The sequence below is a fragment of the Chinchilla lanigera genome, unplaced genomic scaffold (genome assembly GCF_000276665.1).
Source record: "Chinchilla lanigera isolate Chin_1 unplaced genomic scaffold, ChiLan1.0 scaffold00118, whole genome shotgun sequence".
NCBI classification, from domain to species: domain Eukaryota; kingdom Metazoa; phylum Chordata; class Mammalia; order Rodentia; family Chinchillidae; genus Chinchilla; species Chinchilla lanigera.
Window position 1 is genome coordinate 1,266,227 of NW_004955519.1, and position 22,506 is coordinate 1,288,732.

Sequence of the window (22,506 nt, forward strand, 5' to 3'; positions counted from 1 at the left end):
ATAAAAATATATGCACATATTCACATTTTCATTTCATGTCTATAATATACTGTATATGAAAATCTGTATTCACTTGTACCTGCATAAAATGTTCTAGAAACCATAAAAAAAAACTAAGGCAACAACGATCAAACTCCAATTCTTCTGGCTGGGTTTCAAAAATATTTGAGCAATGAATCATTTTATTAAAGAATGAAAAAATGGAAACATCACATACAGGAGAAAATACTAGAAAATCTCACATTTCTGTTGTCAGTGGGGGGAAAAGGCATAGATGAATCAAGACAAAGGAGAGAACAAAGAAGGCCAAGGCTTCGGTAAAGGGGAAGCTATCACACAGAGAACACTAACCATCGGCACAATGCTAGGCGCTCTTGTGGCCCCCAGTGGAGAGGGAGCCACACACAAGCTATTGTGGCTGAAGAGGTAAGCAGGGCCCAAATGCCAGGGCCTGTGAGCTTCGTTCAGCAGTGGAGATGGAATGGGAACAACAAAGTGACAGGCTTCAATTGAGGCAGTAGGGTTAGTAGGCTGGGGAGGTATTTTTAACTGATTTCTAATCTTTGTGTTTTTAACACCATTTCTGTCTGCAATGAAGAAAATGTATGAAACAGGGCAAGTGTGCAAGAAGAAAAAGTCAGAGGCTGCTGTAATAGATGCACTGGAAGAGGATGATGTGAAGAAGTATAGCAGGGTGGACAGACAAAGAGAGTTTTCTGGAAAGTGAAATGGCCAGGTTGCGGTAACTGAATGGCCATAAAGGAGAGAGGAGTCCAAGACGATGACCAGGATTCCAGGCTGTGCCTGGAAGTCAGGGAGCCAGAAGGAGGCTGACAGCTGGTTTTTGGGGAAGACCTCTCAGCTGAAAGTCACAGTGGGACTTTCAGGCAAGGATGTCTAGCAGATGGAGATACGTGGTCGTCAGCCTCCACATAGCTAATCAGTAAATAAAATGAGACATAAACAGCATATTGCCAACATGTAAAGGGCAGGAGAAAGAAGATTAGGAAGAGGCGGCCACAGAAGCAGGAGGAAATCAAGAAAGCATGTCATCGTGTACGCCGAACAATGAGAGCCTTTCATGGAGGCAGTCAGTGCTAAAAGCGGCCAAGAAGTCAGATGAGACAAGGACTTACGGCAGTTTCTGACAAGCCTGACAAAACCAGAAGCTGTGGAGTAGGAGCAAGAGGTGTAATTCTAAATGCTATGCCAGAAAAATTACAAAAAACTGTATGGTCTAGATGTTTAGGATAACATGTAAAAAAGAATCCACAAAATGACCTCTAAACACCTGATAACAGATAAAGCAGAAAAGAACACTTGTAACTTCTTTATACATCACTATCAACCATCTGTCAACACAGGGTATGTTTTTATCTGAAATTTCAAAAGGAAAAAGTTCCAATACCTAGGGGACAGGTGACATTCCTAAAATACCAAGCAAAAAGTCTAAACATTCTGGTGTTTGGGCACTGAATTTTGCAAAAGGACCTCTGAAATGCCAACTGCATGGGCCAGAGGTCTCTACAGGGCTCCTGCAGGACCCAGAAGCCAGTCTCCTTCTAATTGGGCAGGGAGGATTCGAATACAAGGCAACAGTGGAAGCTAGAAGAGAGAGAAGGTTGCCATCAGCACAGGAACATGGCAGCATGAGGGGACTAAGTCACCCCAGCTAGCCTAGCACCATGCCCGATGAACACTAATCTCCTACCACCAAAAACCTTCATTTCAAGTGCCCTCATCTCCCTAACTAATTCAGGTTAGCATTTGCTTTCTGCAACATGCAGTCCAGCCAAACCCAACTGACAGGCATAAGAAGGAAACCTAAGAACTCAAGAAAGCAAAACACATCAGCCACAAAAACCACAGGCTGCTGTCCAGAGCAAGACAGCCCATTTGCTCTCATCTGAACGGAAGGCCACGCCTCTAACAAGAGCTGGGCGAACCTCTACTGTTGCCAGACAAGCAATAAGAAAGTCAGACTGTGGTGGACTGTCGCAATGGACTGTTAAACCCACTCTGAGTCATTCATGTTACAGAAAAGAAAAGGCATTTGCCCCAATGACAGAGTTTGGTTGGACCTGAGCAAAAACCTGTCTGGCTTTTATTTTGGGGGGGGGCAGGGGGGAATATACCAAAAGACCTTCTGATGGCCATTTGCTTCCAAATACCTATATCCAGCCCCAGCTCCCCCCAGGGCTCCAGACCCACAGAACCTAGCAACTCTTGCTCACTTTCTCTGGGCTAGCTCCAAAATGCAAACCCTAATATCTAGATTGAACTTATGACACTAGTTTTTTGCCCAGCAGCAGTTTTCATCCAGTGCTTCCTAGCTCAGTAGATGACATCACTGCCTATCCCATTCCCAAACCAGCAATAGGGGGCAATGATGTCCCCTACCTGAACTCTGGCCCCATCACTTCCTAAGTGTGACCTTGGGCAAACTAAATAAAATGCTTAAACCTCAACCTTCGTCATCTAAAAAATGGAATACCAGTAGTTATCTAAGAAGACAGACAGCTGTGAGCCCTGAAGGAGTTAATGTGTACAAAACGTTAAGCACATGAAAAATGTCTTGCACATGTGGTTCCATCTTCTTGCCTGACCCTCATTCTCACCCCTTCACCTGGTTCACACCTCTGTGTCCTCTTCATTCCAACTCAGATGTTACTCTCCCTAGAAGTAACATTTCTTTGGGCATCCAATGCCCAAAGAAAACTAATATTCCTTGATCAGCCCCTGTCTGTCCAGGCTAGGTCACAATCTGCCCCATTTTTCATCCTCAAAGTACAATACAGCTTCAATTCCCATCACATACTACATATATACTTTGTAATGTTTTGGGTACTAACATTTTGTATCCTCCAAAAGCCTGAAAGTTCCAGGACAGCTGGGACTGCTAGTGCTATACTTCATTTTTACATCCTCAACACCATACACCTGACAGTTAACAGGTGTTCGCTAAACATTGTTTGAATGAAGGGCTCAACAAGCATGCCTGGGCCAGGCATGGTGGTATGCACCTGTAATCCCAGCATTCGAGAGGCTGAGCCAGGAAGATCACCAGGAAGTTCAAGGCCAGCCTGGCCTACATAGCAAGACCCTGTCTCAAAAACAAGAAGCATGGTTGGCATGTTAGGGTGATCTGGCAGCGACATCTGTCACCCCACTGATGACCGGGGTTGATTCAGCTAAACTGGCTGGGTAGGCCAGTGTCCTCCTCCTCTCTCACTTCCAAGTGCGTCCCTCCCAAAGCTGCACACTCAGAAGAGACCGACCACCCCCAATAGAGAAGGAGCGTTTCCTCAGTCAAGGGTATATGAGTAGCTACACTCCCCTGCTAGAACCTGCTACAAGCTCTCAAGAAGTATGTTTGTAAGAAAAGGGGACCTAGCGATTAGACAAGAAGTCAGAGTGCACTAACCCAAATGATACTCTTGGCCACCCCTTCAGGGGGCCTAGGTAAAAAGGATCCAGCGAGCCCATGCTACCACTGCAAAGCTCAGATATCTCAGATGCCTCCCCTTCAGAAGCTGCACAGCCATGCCCTGGAGAGCTTGGGGACAAATCTAGTCCCTCCAATGTCTTCCCTAGGTAAACTTCCTCCACAATAGGTGTGATTGTCATGTGTATTTAAAACACATATTTTTGTGCAAGATTTCTAAATGCAGCCAACTACTACATCTGGACCTCAGCTGAAGAAACAACTGTCTGCTCCAACTCGGGGGATAAAACAAAGCTATACTGGCCTTAGGAGAGAAGGGTCTTGATTCATCAATGTGGTACACCAATAAGGGATTTCCAAAAATAACTTATGGGTGGGGAATGTAGCTTGGTGGTAGAGCACTTACCTAGCATGCACAAAGCCCTAGGTTCTATCTCCAGCACCACAAAAAAAACACCTTTTTTGCTACCCCCAATGTTTGCTTATACAGCAACTCTAGAACCTAGCCTTCTTATAATATGGGGCTGTGTGCTGGTCAAAGTATTTCAAAGTGAAGGTTTGGCACCACAGCAGCCTAGACTCAAATTCTGGCTCTGCCACTTACTAGTTATGAATAAAACTTGGCACCAATTGCTTGACCTCTCTCAGACACAGTCAACTCGTCTGTACTAATAAAGATAGCAACACCTATAGTCTATGGTTATAGAACATATTAAAAATATAAAAAAAATCACGGCTGAATCATTATCTTTTTAAAAAGCCCTTTGTACACAGAAAATGACCTCAAGAGATGAACTTCTGCACTATGTCTAACATGGTGTCCCATCCCCAGAAGGTATTCAGTGAGCTCCAGGATCTTCCTCAGACACTTTGTTTATTCTGTTCCAAACTAACAGCCCACTTCGTTATGGTAGTGTCTGACACCACTCTTCTATTTTGAGTAGAAATGCCTGCAGATAAACGATCATTCTTCCTGAGTTATACAATTGAAATGTTATACAAACCACCCCACTTCCTCTTCAGTGTTAAACAATAAACCTAATTTTGGGTAATTTTCCCTACACACACACACACACACACACACACACACACACACACACACAGTTCTTTAAGAACATAAGTTTCCCAGCACAGGATTCAGAGATATTATATAAGACAACAGCTGGAGATACAGAAAAAAAGAGCTCTTTATCCAAAGCAAAACATGGAAGGAAAGGAAACTGAAACTGCCTGAGCTATGGCGTGGGTGGGACAGATACTGCCTGTGCCTTTGCCATAATGTTTTGGTGTCTATTACTTATAAGAAACATTACGTGCTACTATTTACAAAATAACTGTTCCCCAAATGACACTGTCCTAGGCACTAAAAGAGAATACAGAATTATTACTGCTTTTCAAAAGCTTATCATGTTACTGAAAGTACAAAGCAAATGGAAAACAGTTATTATACAGTGAATAAATAATAATGAATAAGGCACAGGCCGCTTTAGAAAAAGTGAAGCCTTCATGAAGGAGGTGCCTAATGATTAGGCAGATGAAGGTGGAAGGATACTTGCTACACACTGAAGATCAAAAACCAGCATGGCTTATTCTTGAGACACTGAAAGGGGATAGAAGCAAACATGGCAGAAACAATTTAGGAAAATGTACAAGCAACAGAACAAGAAATGCAGTTATTTGTATAAGGAGGTAGCTTTACATCCTTCCTGCAATGACAAAGAAGCCCTGTCCCCAAAGTCCAAACTTGTCTCCACTCTGTCACGCTGGCTCAGCCCACATCATCACTTACCCGGATAAGAGAAGCCTGATGTCGAAGGGGTTTGGCTCCTGGACCCACAGATGAGGGTCCCTCAGGCTGAACAAGGGGCTGTCTACCTTCATAAGGAACTGAAATAACAGGAGAGAAAGTCAGCATGGTATATAAAGATTCACCCCAAAATTATTACTTCGCACTCAAACTGATATACATTTGCATTTCAGGAAGAATTAGCAAAGGAATTAGAGCATACGCTCATAAGGCCGTCTAGGACAGCAAAACCCTGATGTTTTTAGGTATAATACAAAGACACTCAACCCATTCATAATAAGGCAGGAAGATATTTACCTCAGGTTAAGATTGGGAATAAAGTATGAGGGTGAGAACCTCAAATGGGATTTAAAAAAAAAAAAAAAGAATAGCTAGAAACATGTTCAAAGTATTCAAATTCTAGTACAGTACACAGTACATGCTAATGCACCCCTGTTTAAATGTCTGCCTTTCATCATCCAATGCCCAAAGAAAACTAATATGCATTTTGAACACTAAGAATCAACATTGTCATTTATTTTTAAAATAAGTGGCACTGTCATCTTCATTGTACAGAATAGAAAACCAAGCAGAGAAAAATATTAAAAATAAATAAATGTATTTTGTGTTTATTATTCTACTACTCAATAACCAAACTATGTTCAAATGATTTTTCTATCTTTAAAAAAGACGTGTCTAAGCTAAGCTCTTAATTCCAGAACATTTAATAACCTTGCTAATATTGCAGGCAAACAGTTAAACATAACCAGGTAGTATTCGGTTCCAACAGAAAGGAGAAATTATCACCTAAGTCAAAACCACTTCTTGTCTCTGGGGGTGAACAGTCTGAGCTCTGGAAAGTATAAAAATACATAAAATGTTTTCTTTCTGTAACTGACTTATAAATAAAATTAGGTGGAGAGCAATGCAGCCTATTATGCTACCAGGTTTAACAAGGTTTGAGCTCTCTAAAATAAAGTACTAGAACAACAGCATATCAACAAACCACTCTTGGGCTCACATCTGCTTTTTGTATTTCTTCTTAGCAATGTTATAACACAGTAAAATATGGGAACATACTTTAAAATATCAAAATGATTGGTGGGCAAACCCTTAAGCAGATTTTCATAAAACTGCTAGGGATGAATCCACACGTAAAAACTGCAGAAGAAACCTACATAGAAGGCACATAATTCAAATCTGAAAAACTAGGTCTCCGCTGGTAGGCACGTATTGTCTTCTGACAAGTAGAATTTTTTAAATCATTCCATGCTGATGGAAAACTGAATTAAACCCTTCAATTCTATTCTCGTAGAAAGTTTTAAACCAAGTTAACTGCAGCCTGCTTAGGATCCTCATGGTCATGTGCTCTCCCTGAAAGTAAAACCCATGAATCCCATATGCCTCTGCTTCCCATAGGCAGCAGAGACCTTCTACTGCCCAGGGGAGACACACTGGAAGGAGGCCACCATCTGGCCTTAAGCTCTAGTCTTGCACCTCCAAAGACCTTCCCTTGGCAAGACAGATGTATTGCGTCAATGAGTCTTGGATGAAGCTCAGCTACTTGCAAGGTCATTTTGCAAAGGCAGATTTTCTCCTCCTGTGTGGGAAGCCTAGGCCATCCCACCGGCCTGGGCCTGAAAAAGTGAGCATGAGAAGTCCATCCAGCCACACATTTAAGACATATGCTCCAGTCAGCTGGACGAGCAACAAATATGATATTCAGGCCATCACTGGTCTGACTTCTGGCTCATTCCTCAATTGGATCTGAACTCAGGAGATAAAAAGTAGGTATTACTTATTACCTCGACTCTCTTTTCTCCCCAGTGAAACCCAAAACATGCAACTCAATGCAAACCAAATAATTCTTTGGTCTCCACACAGGAGGCTTCACAAAGAACTACAAGTACAGTCATTCTCCAAGGAGAGGAGTATTTTTAAACTCCTTAAAATGTCATCACTCTGAAGTTCAGTATCAAACTAAAACTCTTTGGTACTTTCATATATACCCACCCTAAGACCCAGTAATTCCACCCCTAGATGCCAGGGAAATGACAGCACATGTCACAAAAAGACTCATGTGCAGATATTCAGAGTATCTTTATTCATAAAATAATAGCCAAATACTGGAAACAACTCAAATGTCCATCAAAAAGAGAATAATCAGCAAACTGTTACACTCATGCAATGGATTCGCCTGAATAATAAAATGGAAAGAACTACCAATACAACAATATGGATGCATTTGAACCATTAATGCTGAGGGAAAGACAGATATATACAAGTAGAATCATTCTGTATGAACTTCCATTTCTATGAACTTCTAGAAGAGGCAAAACTAACCAATACTAAAATAATCTAAACAATGCTTACACTGGGGCTAGGGAGTGAGTGAAGAGGCACATCTCTGGCATAATGGAAATGTTCTATTTTTTATTTAAGTGGTGGCTACAAGAACATACCCATTTATTCAAAATGAAAATTTTAAATATGTGAATTTTATCATGCATAAATTTTACTGCACTTTTTTAAAAGTATAAAAAGGAATGAAGGTATAGAAATCCTTGGCATAGGCTGGTGACAGTTCAGAATGATGGGAAGAATGAGATTTGGGACCAGGAAAATGGGAGCCCAGTTTGATGGTATGAGGGGATGGGGCAGGAAATAAAGTACAGACAAGTTTTTTTGAAGAACATGAAATAGAACTTGGTGATAGGCTCAGTATAAAAAAACAGATTCGCCTATGAATTAAAAATCAACTTTCAAGCTCATATAAGAATACAAATAGAAAAAAGACCCACTTATAACAATCAGGAAATCAGGCAAGGGAAACTAGAAGAGAAAAATGAAGAATTCTCAACCCTGTTTAGGTTCAAACACCAATACACCAACAGAATATTAAAGTTTCAAGAGCGATTTTTTTGTTGCTATCCACTAGCAACATCATGTTGTATTTGCACAGGATTCAATTTCCAAACAGATTTTATACTCATTCTCACTGAACCCTCATAATATCCCTATAGGACACTGTGACTCTCATTTAAGAAGAGAAGAAACTATGGTTCAGAGAGTTAAGTGGCTTGCCTGAAGTCACGCATCTAGTCACAGAAGCCCACACCTTCTGCCTCCAATACAAAGACCTTTCCACCATGCCATACCCTCTGCTCTCCAAAAGATTACAGCCCTTCCTCAGTTATGCACACATTTTTATTTCTGTGACCCTCCAGAAACCACCACACTTTTCAATGCAGCCAGAGCCTGCAGAAACTGGGTCATTTTCAGCCATGGCCCACAAAAAAAGGGGTAGGAGTTATAGGGCATCTAATTCTAGAATACCCAAAATTGGTTGTATCTTAAACTAGCCTAAACCCAGAAGGACAAGGTACTGCAGTCAATCTATGTAGCTTTAAACATTGCAGTCTGCACAGCCAACTCTGCAAATCATCCTTAGAACCAAGTAACATTTTTTACCACTAACATAGCCACCAGAGCATAAATATGAACAAGCAGGCAACCCCACAACTGTATGTATTACATGTTTCTCAGCAGAATGCTACCCCTAGCATTTCCTTTACACTTATTCCAAAACACGAGGACTCAATATTTTCATTTCTATAGACAATATTTAAAGACTGGATCAACTCTTGCTTTTACATACTTATATTTTAAGGGAATTTCCTAAAAGCAGTTATTGTATAAATATGTTTAATATGTCTGCAGAAAGGAATAACAATCTCAGAAAATGCAAACCCTTAACATGCTATGTCCCTGTTTAATGAGATCTAGATATAAAAAATTAAACCATCTAAACAGTTATTCACAGGTCTAAAGATTATCTAGTTTCCAGAATAGGAAACAAAACATTACTGAGATATTTAATTTTTTAAAAAAAAAAAACCTTGCTTGAGAATACAAAATTAAATTGAATCATGTTTCCAAAGACAAAAGTAATTAAATCAGGAAATTAAGCAGCCCGTGGCATTGCTGCCTGGTAGATTAAGGAGTCTCTAAGACACTGACTGGGACAGCGGGCCCCCAGGTCGCCTCTTACCTGGATGCATCTGTTCTGTGCCGCTCCGCAGTTTGCTGTAGCCATGGCTCAAGGGCACCCTCTGGTAATGAGGCGGGGAGGAAGGAGGGGAGGCGAGGGGTGACATCGTGGGAGACTGTGTTTCCTGCTTCAAAGAACCAGAGCAGAATTCAGAGGAGACCACTCGAGAATCCTGGCGATCTGAACTGCAGTTAGGAAGCATACTGCAACTCTAGGGCTGGGGACCCAGCTGATTTAACAAATGGGGAAAAATGTTGCCTCAAAAATGCAGCATGGTTAAAAGGCAGTGTCTGAGGATTCAGAAGTCCCCCAGAGAATAAAGGTAACCAGTGCTGAGTTACCTAAATTACTGAAACCAGCCTGAAATGCTTTCACTATTCCAACAATATTTCCTTCAGAAAGTAGAAAACACTGATCACATGAAATTACCTTCACACCCCCAAAGTGTGATCTCTTTGGGGATAGATTCAATTTTTACTTATTAATAAAGATTCCTATTTCCTGGATATATACTTATCAAGTCTTTCAGAAAATGAATAATAATTTTTATTTTAAATAGATAATGGTAAGTACTCCTGGAGCTTACTATGGCAAATTAAAATATCTGCTTTTTATTTTGTTTTGTTTTGTTTTGTTTTACACTGCAAAACAATACCTTATGAGTAAGCAACTCCGTTAGCCTGCTCCTAAGTACTAGAGTGATGCCTTCACAAGCTCCAATTTGTTTCCCAATTCAAATATGAACCTGATAGAGGACCCTAGACAAGATAAGTAAACTGATTGGCTCCTGGGTTTCCCTCTCCCTTTTTAACATTACCAATAGAGTGGTAACTCTGAGGTAATAAAATAATAAAGAAATACTGTTTTTTTATAACACAGAGACTACATTGGCTTCTTTAGTCTGAAGAGAAATATGCAACCTGAGACACTGATCAAATACTCTTCTTCAAGAAAAAGAAAAATGTATTGCTTTGAAGTGTGTGCCCACACCATAGAATGGGTAGGCCAAGTAAAAACCCAGCCCGGAGTGAGAGGATAAATCCTTATTCACACAGCGGGGGACTGGAACTGGACATTTTCTGAAGGCATCGACCACTGTAGGGCAGTGGCTCTTCATTCCCCCACAAATGCTGATGGAGGAACATGCCAAAGAACACTGACTAGAAATCCCTATACTCACTTCTTTTTTTTTTTTTTTTTTCTTAATTACTTGGGCTTGAACCCAGGACCTTCACCCTGAGCTATAATCCCAACCTCTTTTTATCCTTTGAGAAAGGATCTTACTAAGTCTTTAAATTGCCCACAGAGTGCTGAGATTATAGGCATGCACCACCATGTCCACCTATCCCCCACCCTTTTAATATATTCCTGAAGAACTAGTTTAAAATGTGTCTACATAATGAAAGTAACAGTACAATTGTAGTATTGTTAACAATAACAGTACAATAAATGCAATTGTTTAACAGGATGTGCTAAACATCTCGTAGCTATAAAACTTCTGCAGCAATATCTCATATTCAACATCATCAGGATAAACTGTATGTTAGTTTTCTAGAATAATCCATTACTATTCATTGCATTTTAAAACATTTTGATTCAAATCTTCCTAAAATATAACAAATTCCTTTTATCTTATAGAAAATACTATGGCAAACATAATTTGACTTCTGTGTATGATTCAGAAGTATGAGCTATACACTGATGTCCTCAGAGTCTACCAATGCGAAGACTATTTAGCTCTTCTTGATAGGCCCCTTCTTTGGGGATATCATACTTTTGTCTGTACCAATCACCATCTGACTATTGCAATCAGTGGCCTAATTTTAAAGGCCTATCCTCCCTATTCTGATTCTAAACCTGTTAAATGAGTAACAGCAGCATTTCCCAAGATAGCGCTTTTAACATGTTTCCCAAGAAAGGATGCCCTGGTGAAAGGAGCTTAGTAAGCCCTTATCTCCAGGTCTCTTTACTGCAAGATTCCTCAGGGCCTGTACTGTACCACTGTGCACAATGAATTTCCAAGACTGGGGATTTAATCTTTTCCCCAAGAATGAGACATGAAGCTGCATTCTCCTCACACATTTAACTAGAAATTAAATTAACCTTTGTAACTCCTAGGAGTTACATTTCAAAGAACCTAGTTAGAAAACCACTGACCTAGAGAAATCAAATACGTGTATTAAATCAGTGGCCTTATTTTAGACACAATTCTCTTAAGTAGGCTCTAAAGAACCCATCAGTGGCTCGTGGTAATTCCTAAGCATTGGGCTCTTTTTCTTGCTACAAGGAAACTTCACTGGCTCCCTTCCAGCTCTGTAATTGTGTTCCAGATGGTGAGATTTGCTGGAAGCTCAATGACAGATAAGAGGCCCTGTGTTACACGAGGTTTCACAGTCAGAATCAAATGAACATGCCTAATCGGATTGTTTACCTGTTTTTCGTCATCGTCCATTCTTTTGAAGGAATTTTTTTCTGTCGTTAAATATGGAATCTGAACCTTACTTCCATGCAGTTCAGCTGGATTCCCAAATCGCACCTCACCGTCATTCTTGGACATCATAAAGCGAGGTAGAGGCAATTCTTTGAGAGCAGAATCAGAGAAGCTCAAGTGAGACTTTAGATAAAAACTGTAAAATAGGGGAACTCAATGGCCAAAAGATAAATCATTTTTGAGAAAAATTCCAGAGTAGTAAATATAGATTAAGTTTTTATTTAGGCACAATAAGGACTCCTAAAACACTGTCATGATGGAAAAATGCTACGGTTTAACCAAAGTTTTTCTGGCTTAACATTTTTCAATGCTGCTGAATCACTGCAAAATAAGTTCAAGTTTTGGACTAACCTTCCACTTCATCCTTTAGTCCAGTGCTAATAAAAAGGATGTGACATTGTATAGATACAGGAATAAATGACAACTTTAGCAGGAAAAACTTACAGAATGCTTAATACAATAGTAAGGGATCATGCAGTTAATCCTCACAACAACTCTGTAAGATAAAAGTATCAACATCAACTCCCTCTTCAGCTGTGGAAACTGACATGAAGGAGCTAAATAATGTCCCCAAGATCGCACAGGTCATCTGTGGGTGAGCCATGGTTTGAATCTAAGCAAGCTAGTTCTTTTGGTTTTTCTCCGGTACCAGGAACCGAACTCACGACCTTGCGCTTGCCAGGCAGGCGCTTTTGCCGCTGAGCTAAATCCCCAGCCCCGCAAGCTAGTTCTTAACTGGGACCCTACATTAAGATGCCTCGTTCTTAGCACAAACTTACTGGGTAGAACAGTTTCCCAGTCAATGTAATTCTTCAAGGAATTTTCGCACTCAATCTCCAGTTGTCTTTTGATGACATAATAAGGAAAATGGTACCAAATCAGAACAATCCATCTAATATTCAGCTAGGTTTTAATGTCACAATCATTATCCACTCACAATATGACAAAGAGCTGAAATGCAACAATCTGGTATATTTACTCGTCTTTCAAATTTCTGACAAAACTCTTCCGAAAACGGAAACGATGCTTTGGCACACTTCTAGTTCTCAGTACAGCAAATCACACACAGTCACACTGCAGGAAGACCCACGAAAATGGGGATAATATTATGGATTACACATAATGATTTGCATCTGTACTCATTGTTCAAGATAATACTCATCAGTGTGCCTTTGCACTTCTATCAGCTCTCGAGTCCAAAACACAGCTGCACTTCCAATGATCGATGTTGTGCTAAAGCCAGAAAACATTTTAGCAACAGCAAATACCCCAGCTCCCCAGGCAAAGGAAGCCCCTCCTTCTCTAATAGCCACACCATGTTTATTTTTAGTTGCTATGTCCACATTTGAGTCAAAGAAGCAGGCAATACAAGTCCCTGTGTGATCAATCAGCCAAGGGCCCAAGAGACATAAATAGAGGAATCAATCTGGAAAATTAAATCAAGACTCTCCTGTAACAGAGGATGGCTGCCATTTTTAATGTTTTAATTTTTCCCAACATTGGGCACTTCTCCAGCACTCAAAGCAGATATGGATTTCAAAAGCAAAAAGGCAAGAGAGAAGAAACTCTAGAATCTTAGTGAATCAAATATAAGCCCATCCTATGGTTCTGTTCTTAGAAAGGTATTTGTTTCAGCTCATTCTGAAAAAGGATCCAAAAAGATGGAACAAGATTACATAAAATACTTTTAAAATACTTTTTACCCTGGTCTGCCCATGCAAGGGTGACTCTACTTCCAAGTCTGTCTTGAAGGGAAAAGCAAGAGATAGGCAGGATTTATTTATAAATTTCTTGATCAGTATTTTGCTGGTATTCAAAAGATCACTTGTGGGAACAAGGGAACATAACATGTTGTTATGGTTTGTGTCTGGATGTCCTCCCAAAGCCTCATGTGGTCATGGGGGGTGGGCTTCTGAGAGCCAGCTAAATCTAGAGTGTGTGACTGATTCACAGTGCAATGTTGGGATTAAGGGTGCTGGGATTAAGGGTGGGTGGTTGCTGGATCAGTCCACTGATTGGACTGGCACTGCCCTAATCCCAGCAGTCTGGATAAAAGGGACAAAAAGAGGCTTGTTTCCCCTTTTTGCTCTTGTTGCTTATGTTGTCTTCCACTGCCATGAACTGTTGCCCCTCTGCCATACTGCCCCACCTTTGAACCAGCCAATTATGGACTGAAACCTCTACAAACTGTGAACTAATAAACCTTTCCCCCTTTAACTTTGGGCATTGGGTATTCTGTCTCAGCAACAAAAGAAAAGTAACTAAAACACCTGTAGTATGAGAAGTATCAATAGTTACATCAGGGCCATACATAAGACTCCCAGAGACTCGTTAGGACACTGTCAGTTCAAACGTTCTCTCACTCTGGCTGACGTTTCTCCAGAACTGTTTGTCCAGGAAACAAACATTCTTCCCTAGATGGCCACCAAACAGTGAAGGACAAAATTTTTATAGTTGAAATTTCTCTTGTACTTTTCTTCGGTTACATGGTTTTGTTGCTGCTGCTGCTGTTGTTGCTATCATTCTTTACTCTTTCTTGTTTTATTTTGAGACAAGATCTCATTAAGTACCCCAGGCTGACCTCCAAAAAGCCATAGAAACTACTGAAACAGTATTCACCGCTGTAAAATCCTTCTAACTCTCTCATAGGATCTACAAAACTAAGCACAGGAAGTGGGGCAGCAGGATTAGCCCTAACAGTATTGATTCTTATGTTACAGAAGACTTTCTCAGCCTCAGCACTATTCACATTTTGGACTAGATCATTTGTTGTTGTTAGAAGGGGCGGTCCTGTCCCATACAGTACAGGACATTTAGCAGCATTTCTAGCCTCTAACCGCTAAATGCCCATGGCACCCTCTCCACGTTTGTGACAACCAAAAGTGTCTCCATACATTGCCAGTTGTCTCCTGAAGGTACAAAATCACCTGGGTTGAGAATGAGCGTTTTACAGATAAGTAAGGAGCCCAAGCGAGTTAAATGATTTGCCTGGAGATCTTGGTGACAGATTTGTAACAACAACAGCGGTATATACTTTTTGTAATTTCATAGAACAAGAAAAATCTCCTCTATCCTGTCCCACAAAAATGAAGAGGACCAACATAAAGCTGCCAGCATTTTACCTGCCAAGAATTTTACCCCAAACTATAATCCATTATCAATTTCATTAAAAGATGCCTAATGATAGCAATGAAAAAATCTTAAGGTTTTTATTTAATTTTATACATCAGTTTTATAAATCATTCTTTTGTCCCAATTCTCTATCCGTCCACTGCAAACTGTGCCAGACACAGTCAGTTTTGGGAACACAGCTCTAGAGACTACCTGAACCACACCATTACCCTATTAGGGCTCAAAGCCTCCCAAAGGGACTACTGAAAAGAAATCAAGAGATGTGATAAAAAAAAAAAGTAGAAATCAAGAGATATCTACTCCTTAGATAAGAGTAAAAAATCATGTTTATTTCCTACCCTCATTGAAATTAAACGTTCCTTTCAGTTATGATTACAAACAACAAACCACTTACAGCAGTGATGGAGAACCTTTTAGAGCTTTCATTGGTAATAAACAGCCCACTGTGTCACACGTGCCATAGGTTCACCACCACTGCCTCATGGAATCCTTAGCAGTATGTGTGACTTTATAACTTACCTAATCAGGTATTTTCGTATCACTCTGCAGCTGTAGATATCTTCATGCACTGTTTATGTTCATTACTACTCTGAAGGTATGGTAGCTTTGATCACTGTCAGATCTTTCATTTAATATATTAGTAAAGAAGCGTGTATATTGCTATAACGCAATTTCTTTTACATATCTTGGTCGTTATTTTAAGACAATTATTTCCTTTATAATCCTGTGGCTTTGTATGTATTTAAAACATTGTTCTGGGCTGGGGTGTAGCTCAGTGGTACAGTGTGTGCCAAGCATGCCCAAGGCCTTGAATCTGATCCCTAGAACACCCCCCAAAAGAAAAAATATTCTGAGAAGGTGCCTGGAGGCTTCATCAAAAGGGCCTCATGGCACACAGAAGTTTAGAAGCCCTACTCTAAATCCTGCCTAACCTCCCCTCGGTTCTCACACATGCTTAAGTCCAGTCCCCAGAAAGAAAGGCAGCATTAGTTTCCAGGGCAAGTGTTTGTCACATGCTTCCCTCATCAGGAATTCCATCTGGTCCTCAACTTTCACCCCATTTCCTTCTACCCTCTAGGTAAGCTAATTCACACATTTGTTTAACGCCAGTTCCAACTAGGGTGAGGCTAAGGTGCTGCTTATTGCCAATATTTAAGGAAGCATTCATTCTCAGGGCCACGGAAGTGCAGAGCTGGCACTTGCACAACCTTGAGAGTAAGTACCCTGTAACTCATGCACCCTGGTGCCAACATAACCAAATACATACTCTTAGTTCAACCAAAATTCCTGAAAACGCGTGACATGGCTTTCATGAGAAATCTTTCTCAACCTTGGCTCCATTAAAGAATCAGCTGAAGATCTCTTGAAAATCCTGACTAATTGAATGAGAATTTCTGGAGGTGGGCCCAGGCACTTGTATTTTTATTTTGTATTTAAAGCTCCCCACGTGATTCTCAAGGACAGACAAGGAAACCAGGGCCTAAGAAAGATGGCAGGCAGACCAGGGGGCTTCTGCAAAAGGCCCTCCGGGGGTTCAGGGAATCTAAATGCCAACTGGTGCAGCTTTACTAGTGATGGGTGATTGAGACACCCTCATTATGCATCAACATCCAGCTCTCCAGTCATTCATTCAACTAGCATGCACTGAATGCCTACAACACCCTACAAGGCAGGAGCTACTTAGATCCTCTTTCCTGCCCCTTAGGTAAGCTTAGAGGCTAGTGAGGAAGACAGACAAAAAATTAGTTAAGCCTGTAATAGAATAGTTATAAACTCTATAAGGGAATAGATGCTAAGAGGGCACCGTCCTGCAGAAGAATCTCCAAACAGGCCCACCCAAGGATGACTCAGCTCCCTAAGAATATGTATTTCTGTTGTGACTACTTACTCTCGCTTAGGCATTTTATATTTCTAAAAGGCTTGATACTAACTTGTAGCAAACCATTAGCAAATGAGTAACTCTTGTTGATAGCAACACAAATGAATTTTATCTTAGAAAAGAGTACAATAGCCAGGTTGCACTTCTACTGCCCTGCAGGGCATTAATCAGTTATATGTAATTTAGTAATCCTATTATTTCTGGCCACTTAAGTTTCTACATTCTGGTTCATTTGCTCACTGCTGACCAAATCAAAGGAGGCCATTTATTTTGGTAAAAAGGACAAAAGACTTATTCAAAGCTACCTCTGAGGAGATGGAGGGGCCCATTTCCCGCAAATCACCACTTCACTGTGTATAGGTGTTTTTGGGTCTTTTATAGCAAGGAACAGGGGGGTATAAAATGGAACAACAGACAGGTTCAGGCTTGTTCCATTCCTTCCTGGACCTGAACTTCCCCTTTCTTGCATAAGGGAATAAAATTGGATTTGACCTCCTGGTGCCAGCACCTGAATACCCTGTCCATTCATCTGTCTGAGAAGAGATGGCAGTAGCCTTGTATGCCCTAGGCTTGAAGAAGTTTGGAGAAGCCACTTGTCTCTGAAAGAAAACATCTAACTTTTAAAGTTTCAATTTTCTATGACAGTTACTCTATTCCACATCATTTCTTTCCATGACTATAAAAACTTCTGACTCTATACTTTCCAGAACCAGCTTACCATATGCTGGTTCCATCACTGATAAATTCACTCCAGAGGACCTACTTTAGGTAGGACGGTAGGACAGTCCCTTTTATGGTTTGTATCTAAAATGTCCCCCAAAGCCTCATGTGCTCATAAAAGGGGCTTTGGGGAGGTGGCTGGATCATGGGTGTGTGGTCCTGGATGAATCTGCTGATGGGCTTATAGCTGGGTGTTATGTTGGGTGGTGAAGCCTGCTGGGAAGAGGAGGGTCACCGTGGGCGTGGCCTGGAAGGATGGAGATATAGATACAGATACAGATACAGGTATAGATACATCCCTCCTCCTCTCTTGACCCCTCTATGCCCTGCTATGAGCTCTTTCTCCTCTGCCATGCTGCCTTGCCTTGGAGCCAGTAGACTCTGCCCTGAAACTATTACAAACTGTGAGCTAAAATAAACCTTTCCGCCTTTAATTTTGGATGTCAGGTATTTTGTCCAGTAATGAGAAAGCAACTAAGGCAGTCTCTGAATCCTGAAGAATCAGAAGACAGCCATGTGAAGCAGAAAGGAAGAACAACCCCTGGAATATAAGACCGCAAAATGATAGGAGTATATGTCCTGAATCAGGAAAGAGATGGCTCAGAAATGTTTAGAAGGCTGCAGGCTAAGGGACAAAGTGCAAGCAAGGGGGTAAAGTCTGAGATAAGGATGGAAAATTGACAGAGACTAGATTTTTGTTTTGTTTTGTTGAGAAAGGGTCTCGCTGTGTAGCGCAGGCTGGCCTTGAACTCTCATAATTCTCCTGCCTCAGCCTCCCAAGTGCTAGGATTACAGGTTTTTGCCACCATGCCCAGTGACAGAAACTAGATTATAAAAGATCTTACAGATCACTGCAGGGACTTTGAATTTTCTATTATGCACAACAAGCAAAGCAGTGGAGGATTTTAAGAGGGAGGATGAAATGATATGACACCTATTTTGAAAACACTGTTCTTTCTTGCCACATGTGGTAGCATCCCAGCACACAGTAGTGTGAGGCAGAAGGATCACTTCAAGTTCAAGGCCAGCCTGGGCTACATAGTGAGTTCAAGGCCATCCGAACCACATAGTAAGACCTTGTCTCAACCAAAAAGAAAAAAAAAAAATTATTCTTTCCAAAGTGGAAAGAGGAATAGAGAAAGAAGGAGGCAAAACTACTGTGCTACCCTGATAGGTAGGGTGGAAGGTAACCTGGATGAGCAGGGACAAAGAGATGGAGGCAACAGGCAATGAGAGCAGAGCCACACTACCCGAACTGAGACAGGAGATTAGGGCGTGGCAAAAGCTGGCTGGAGAGGTTGGCTTGCTGTGTTAACTACAAGATCCCTCATACACGCACAGAACAGTTCCCAAAGCCCTGCACACAGACTTCTGGCAAGAACTGGAGTAGGTTCTTCAATAGGATGGCCTAGACCTGGCCTCAGGCCAAGGCGTGGGATGCAAACACTGCCTCTTAGGACCTGGATATAGAAGTTCATGTGGGTTTCTTCAAGATTTAGATAGCATAAAATTGAAGAGTTTGCTATGGTAGCTTTCCACAATATCCCACGCCATGTTTCCCAGATGCAGCGTGTACTTTTTATCTCTGCTCACCCTCTTTTTCTACTTACTTAGTCCAAGTTCACTCTGTAGAGCCAGTTTCTCTCCCACTTTTCACGTTTACTTTCTCAAATAAACTGTGCTACTGCTTTTTGCTCATTTCATTCAATGTTTTGTTCAAGATGAAAAGAACTTGGAACCTAACCCCAAAAGGAGAGGCGAGCAACCCTAAACTGGCTGATGTTTAGTTGGCAAGCCATTTTTTAGACACAAGCTACCTGAGCAAAGAATTTTTGGTGGATTGGTCTGGGGAGTGAGAGAGAAGGAAAGATCCAGGATGATTTCTGGGTTTCCAGCATGAACATCTAGAGATAGCAGTGGAATTAACCAAAATGGGAACTACTAAGGAACAGAGGTTGGCATACATAACCACAAAGGTGAGGGTGTCCATCCACAATTCCCTGAATGCTACTCCCTGGGTATGACGAGGCTCCTATAGCCTTTCAGATTAAGTTCTTACACAGAAACTCTTTGGCCTTCAAGGTTTATGTCATCAAACATTAAGCTAATGGACTGCAAGCAGCAAACTGGAAAACTGTAAGTGGCAGCTCAAAGTTTGGCCCAATCCTGCCCTCATCTTACTCAAAATATGCTGACTGAAAAGAAGTTGTTTTGTTTTTCTTTTTTCCTTTTTTTCTTTAAAAACTATCCATGATCTCTGCAGACTGTAAAATATAACGTAAAAAGAATAACAATTTTAATTTCCACCAAATCAAAAAGTTGTAAAGTCTCAAGAAAATTCACCAAATGGGATAATAAAGGGCATATTTTAACATGTTCTTTTTTTTGAGACAGGGTCTCTCTGTATAGTTCAGGTTGGCCTTGAACTCACTATGCAGCCCAGGCTGGTGGTGATCGTCCTATCTCAGCCTCCTGAGTGCTAGGATTACAGATGTGTGCCACCGTGTCCAGATTTTGAAAATAACTTTTATTTAATCTTTAAATGAAGGAAAATAATTAAGAATTAACTCTGGGTGTACTTAAACCCCCACAGGTGAAAGGCAGGATGAGCATTTATTATCTACAAACATGAAAGCCTTATAATTTGTGAAAAGGCGTTCATCCTTTACAGAAGTGGTAACTTTCACAATCCTTCTCCCAGCCCCTGGCAAACTAAATTGTAGATCTCGGCACAAATCAAGTAAAAGACTTAAATCCAATTTATGATATGCAACAAAAGCGTCAGAAGTTTATTCTTGGATTCAACAAAGCAGCTCAAACTTTCCCAGAAGATAATGTTGGAAACTACTGCAATAAAGATTAATGACCATTTACAATGAAATAAAATCCGCCAATGCCTATGATAAATCCAAGTTCAGTGTGATGCACTTTTCAACCATCAAAGCAACTGCTATGTGTTGTAGCAACAATCACCAAGCCACCCAAGGAAACAATGCTCCAACAAGAAACCTACTTCATTTACTGAGGTAAAAAGCTGTCAACTACACTCTCTATTAAGTGAAGCAGAACATTATGAAACAGTATACATGATAGTGCCAATTTTTTATTTTTGAAAATGTGTTAATGTATAGAGATATCAAGAAATGGTCTGGAATGGTCTAGAAATGGTCTAGAATATTCATTTAACTGTTTTAATGTCTCTGGGAGAGGCAAAGCACATTTTTCTTTCTTGTTTTGCTTTGCGTGGGGAAAGAGGGGTAGTGAAGGTTAAACCCAGAGCCTTTATACTGAGCTACATCTCTAGACTTTTGACTTTTTATTTTGAGATAGGGTCTCACTAAATCACTAAACTGTCTAGGCCGGGCTTGAACTTGTGATCACTCTGCCTCACCCTCCCAGATTTCTGGGATTATAAGCATGTGCCACTATGCCTGGCACATTTTTCTTTTTGTTTAAGAATATTTTTTGACTTGTGCTATTATAAAATGTTCCTAAGTGGAGGAAATTAACTATTGCTATAAGTATGTAAGATGATGGCTATGTTAATTAGCTTGATTATAGTAATCATTTCACGATGTATAGGTATGTCCAAACATGATGTTGTATACCTTACACATAAATGACTTCATTTGTAAATTATACTCAATAAAAATTAATTTTTGAGAAACAAAGATGGGCCGGGCATGGTGGCGCACACCTGTAATCCCAGAACTTGGGAGGCTGAGGCAGGAGGAATGTTGTGAGTTTCAGGCCAGCCTGGGCTACAAAGTGAGCTCAAGGCCAGCCTGAACTACACAGTGAGACCCTGTCTCAAAAAGACAAAATAAATAAATAAAAGAAACAAAGATGGCACAATAAATATCCCCCAAAAAAACAAAAAAAAAACAAAAAAAAAACACAAATAAACAGACAAGAAACCTATTTCAGGACTGGGGATGTGGCTTAGTGGTAGAGCACTTGCCTAGCATGTGCAAGGTCCTGGGTTTGATTCTCAGTCTCTCTCACACACACAGACATACACACATACACACACACACACACACACACAGAGTGAAAGAAAAAATGGAAAAAATAAATCTGTTTCAAAGAACCAAATTCTGTCAAGATATGTCATTTGAGTCTAATGTCCTCCAATTTGAAAAATATTCCATGAGTAGAGATTAAAGTCGCACCTTATTAAGAGCAAAGAGGAAAGGGAAAGAAGCTATTCGGCACAGTAATGAAGCTCTACTAACCCTTCATCCTTAGGCAAGTTACTCAACCTCCCTAAATTCAATGACGACATCTGTAAGAAGGGCCCCAGCAGCGGCCCAGTAGGGGCTTGTAGTGCTCAGCCACAACCAGCTCCTCTCTCCTTGTAAGCACATGAGAAAACTGTGTTCCCACAGGCTGCTTTCCAGGGAGGCAGATCCCCATGACAAGCGCTTACCAATGCACCGGGAGCAGCAGTGACATGAGTCACACCCAGGCTACAGAACCCAACTGCCAGGGTGAGGAACCTTCCCCATCGTGGCAACTGTGGGAACAGGTGTTGTACTGGAAGTGCCATAAGGGAAAGCAGTCAGGACCACAGAGTCACCACACCGGGCAGCTGCCCTGCAGGGTCACCCGACCCACTGCAAAGTGAGATGTGAGCTTCCTTCTATTTAGGGCACTGAGACTATGGTGGCATGCGTTACTGCAGCTCGTCCTAAACACTGCAAACTTACACCAGTGCTGTACCTCACTTGGGGGCAGGGTGCTGGGAGCGTTAAATGAGACAGTGCCCAGCGACTACAGGCCCTTGATAAAAGCTGGCTAGGACAGTCTTCTTGGATATTTGGATTGCACCACAGTATTTCTATGCACTAACCGGAAATTCTGAACCTCTATAAATGACTACCAGAATCTTCACAGGACAGGAATGAAGAGCTAAATAACTGCTATCTCCAAATGAGGAAAATAAAAAACTACCTGCACAGAGGAGCTCAGTTCCTTACTACACTCATCACCTTTATAGAGA

At 41.0% G+C, this 22,506-nt stretch overlaps 1 protein-coding gene across 1 annotated transcript in view; it reads right to left on the reverse strand.

The window, feature by feature from the left end:
- Reps2 (RALBP1 associated Eps domain containing 2) overlaps positions 1 to 22,506 on the reverse strand; it is a gene marked incomplete at its 5' end in the record, with an annotated part of 227,287 nt that overhangs the window by 135,200 nt on the left and 69,581 nt on the right. The window contains 3 exon segments of the mRNA XM_005409136.2: positions 5,235 to 5,332; positions 9,283 to 9,409; positions 11,714 to 11,862. Coding sequence (XP_005409193.1) covers positions 5,235 to 5,332; positions 9,283 to 9,409; positions 11,714 to 11,862 — 374 coding nt within the window.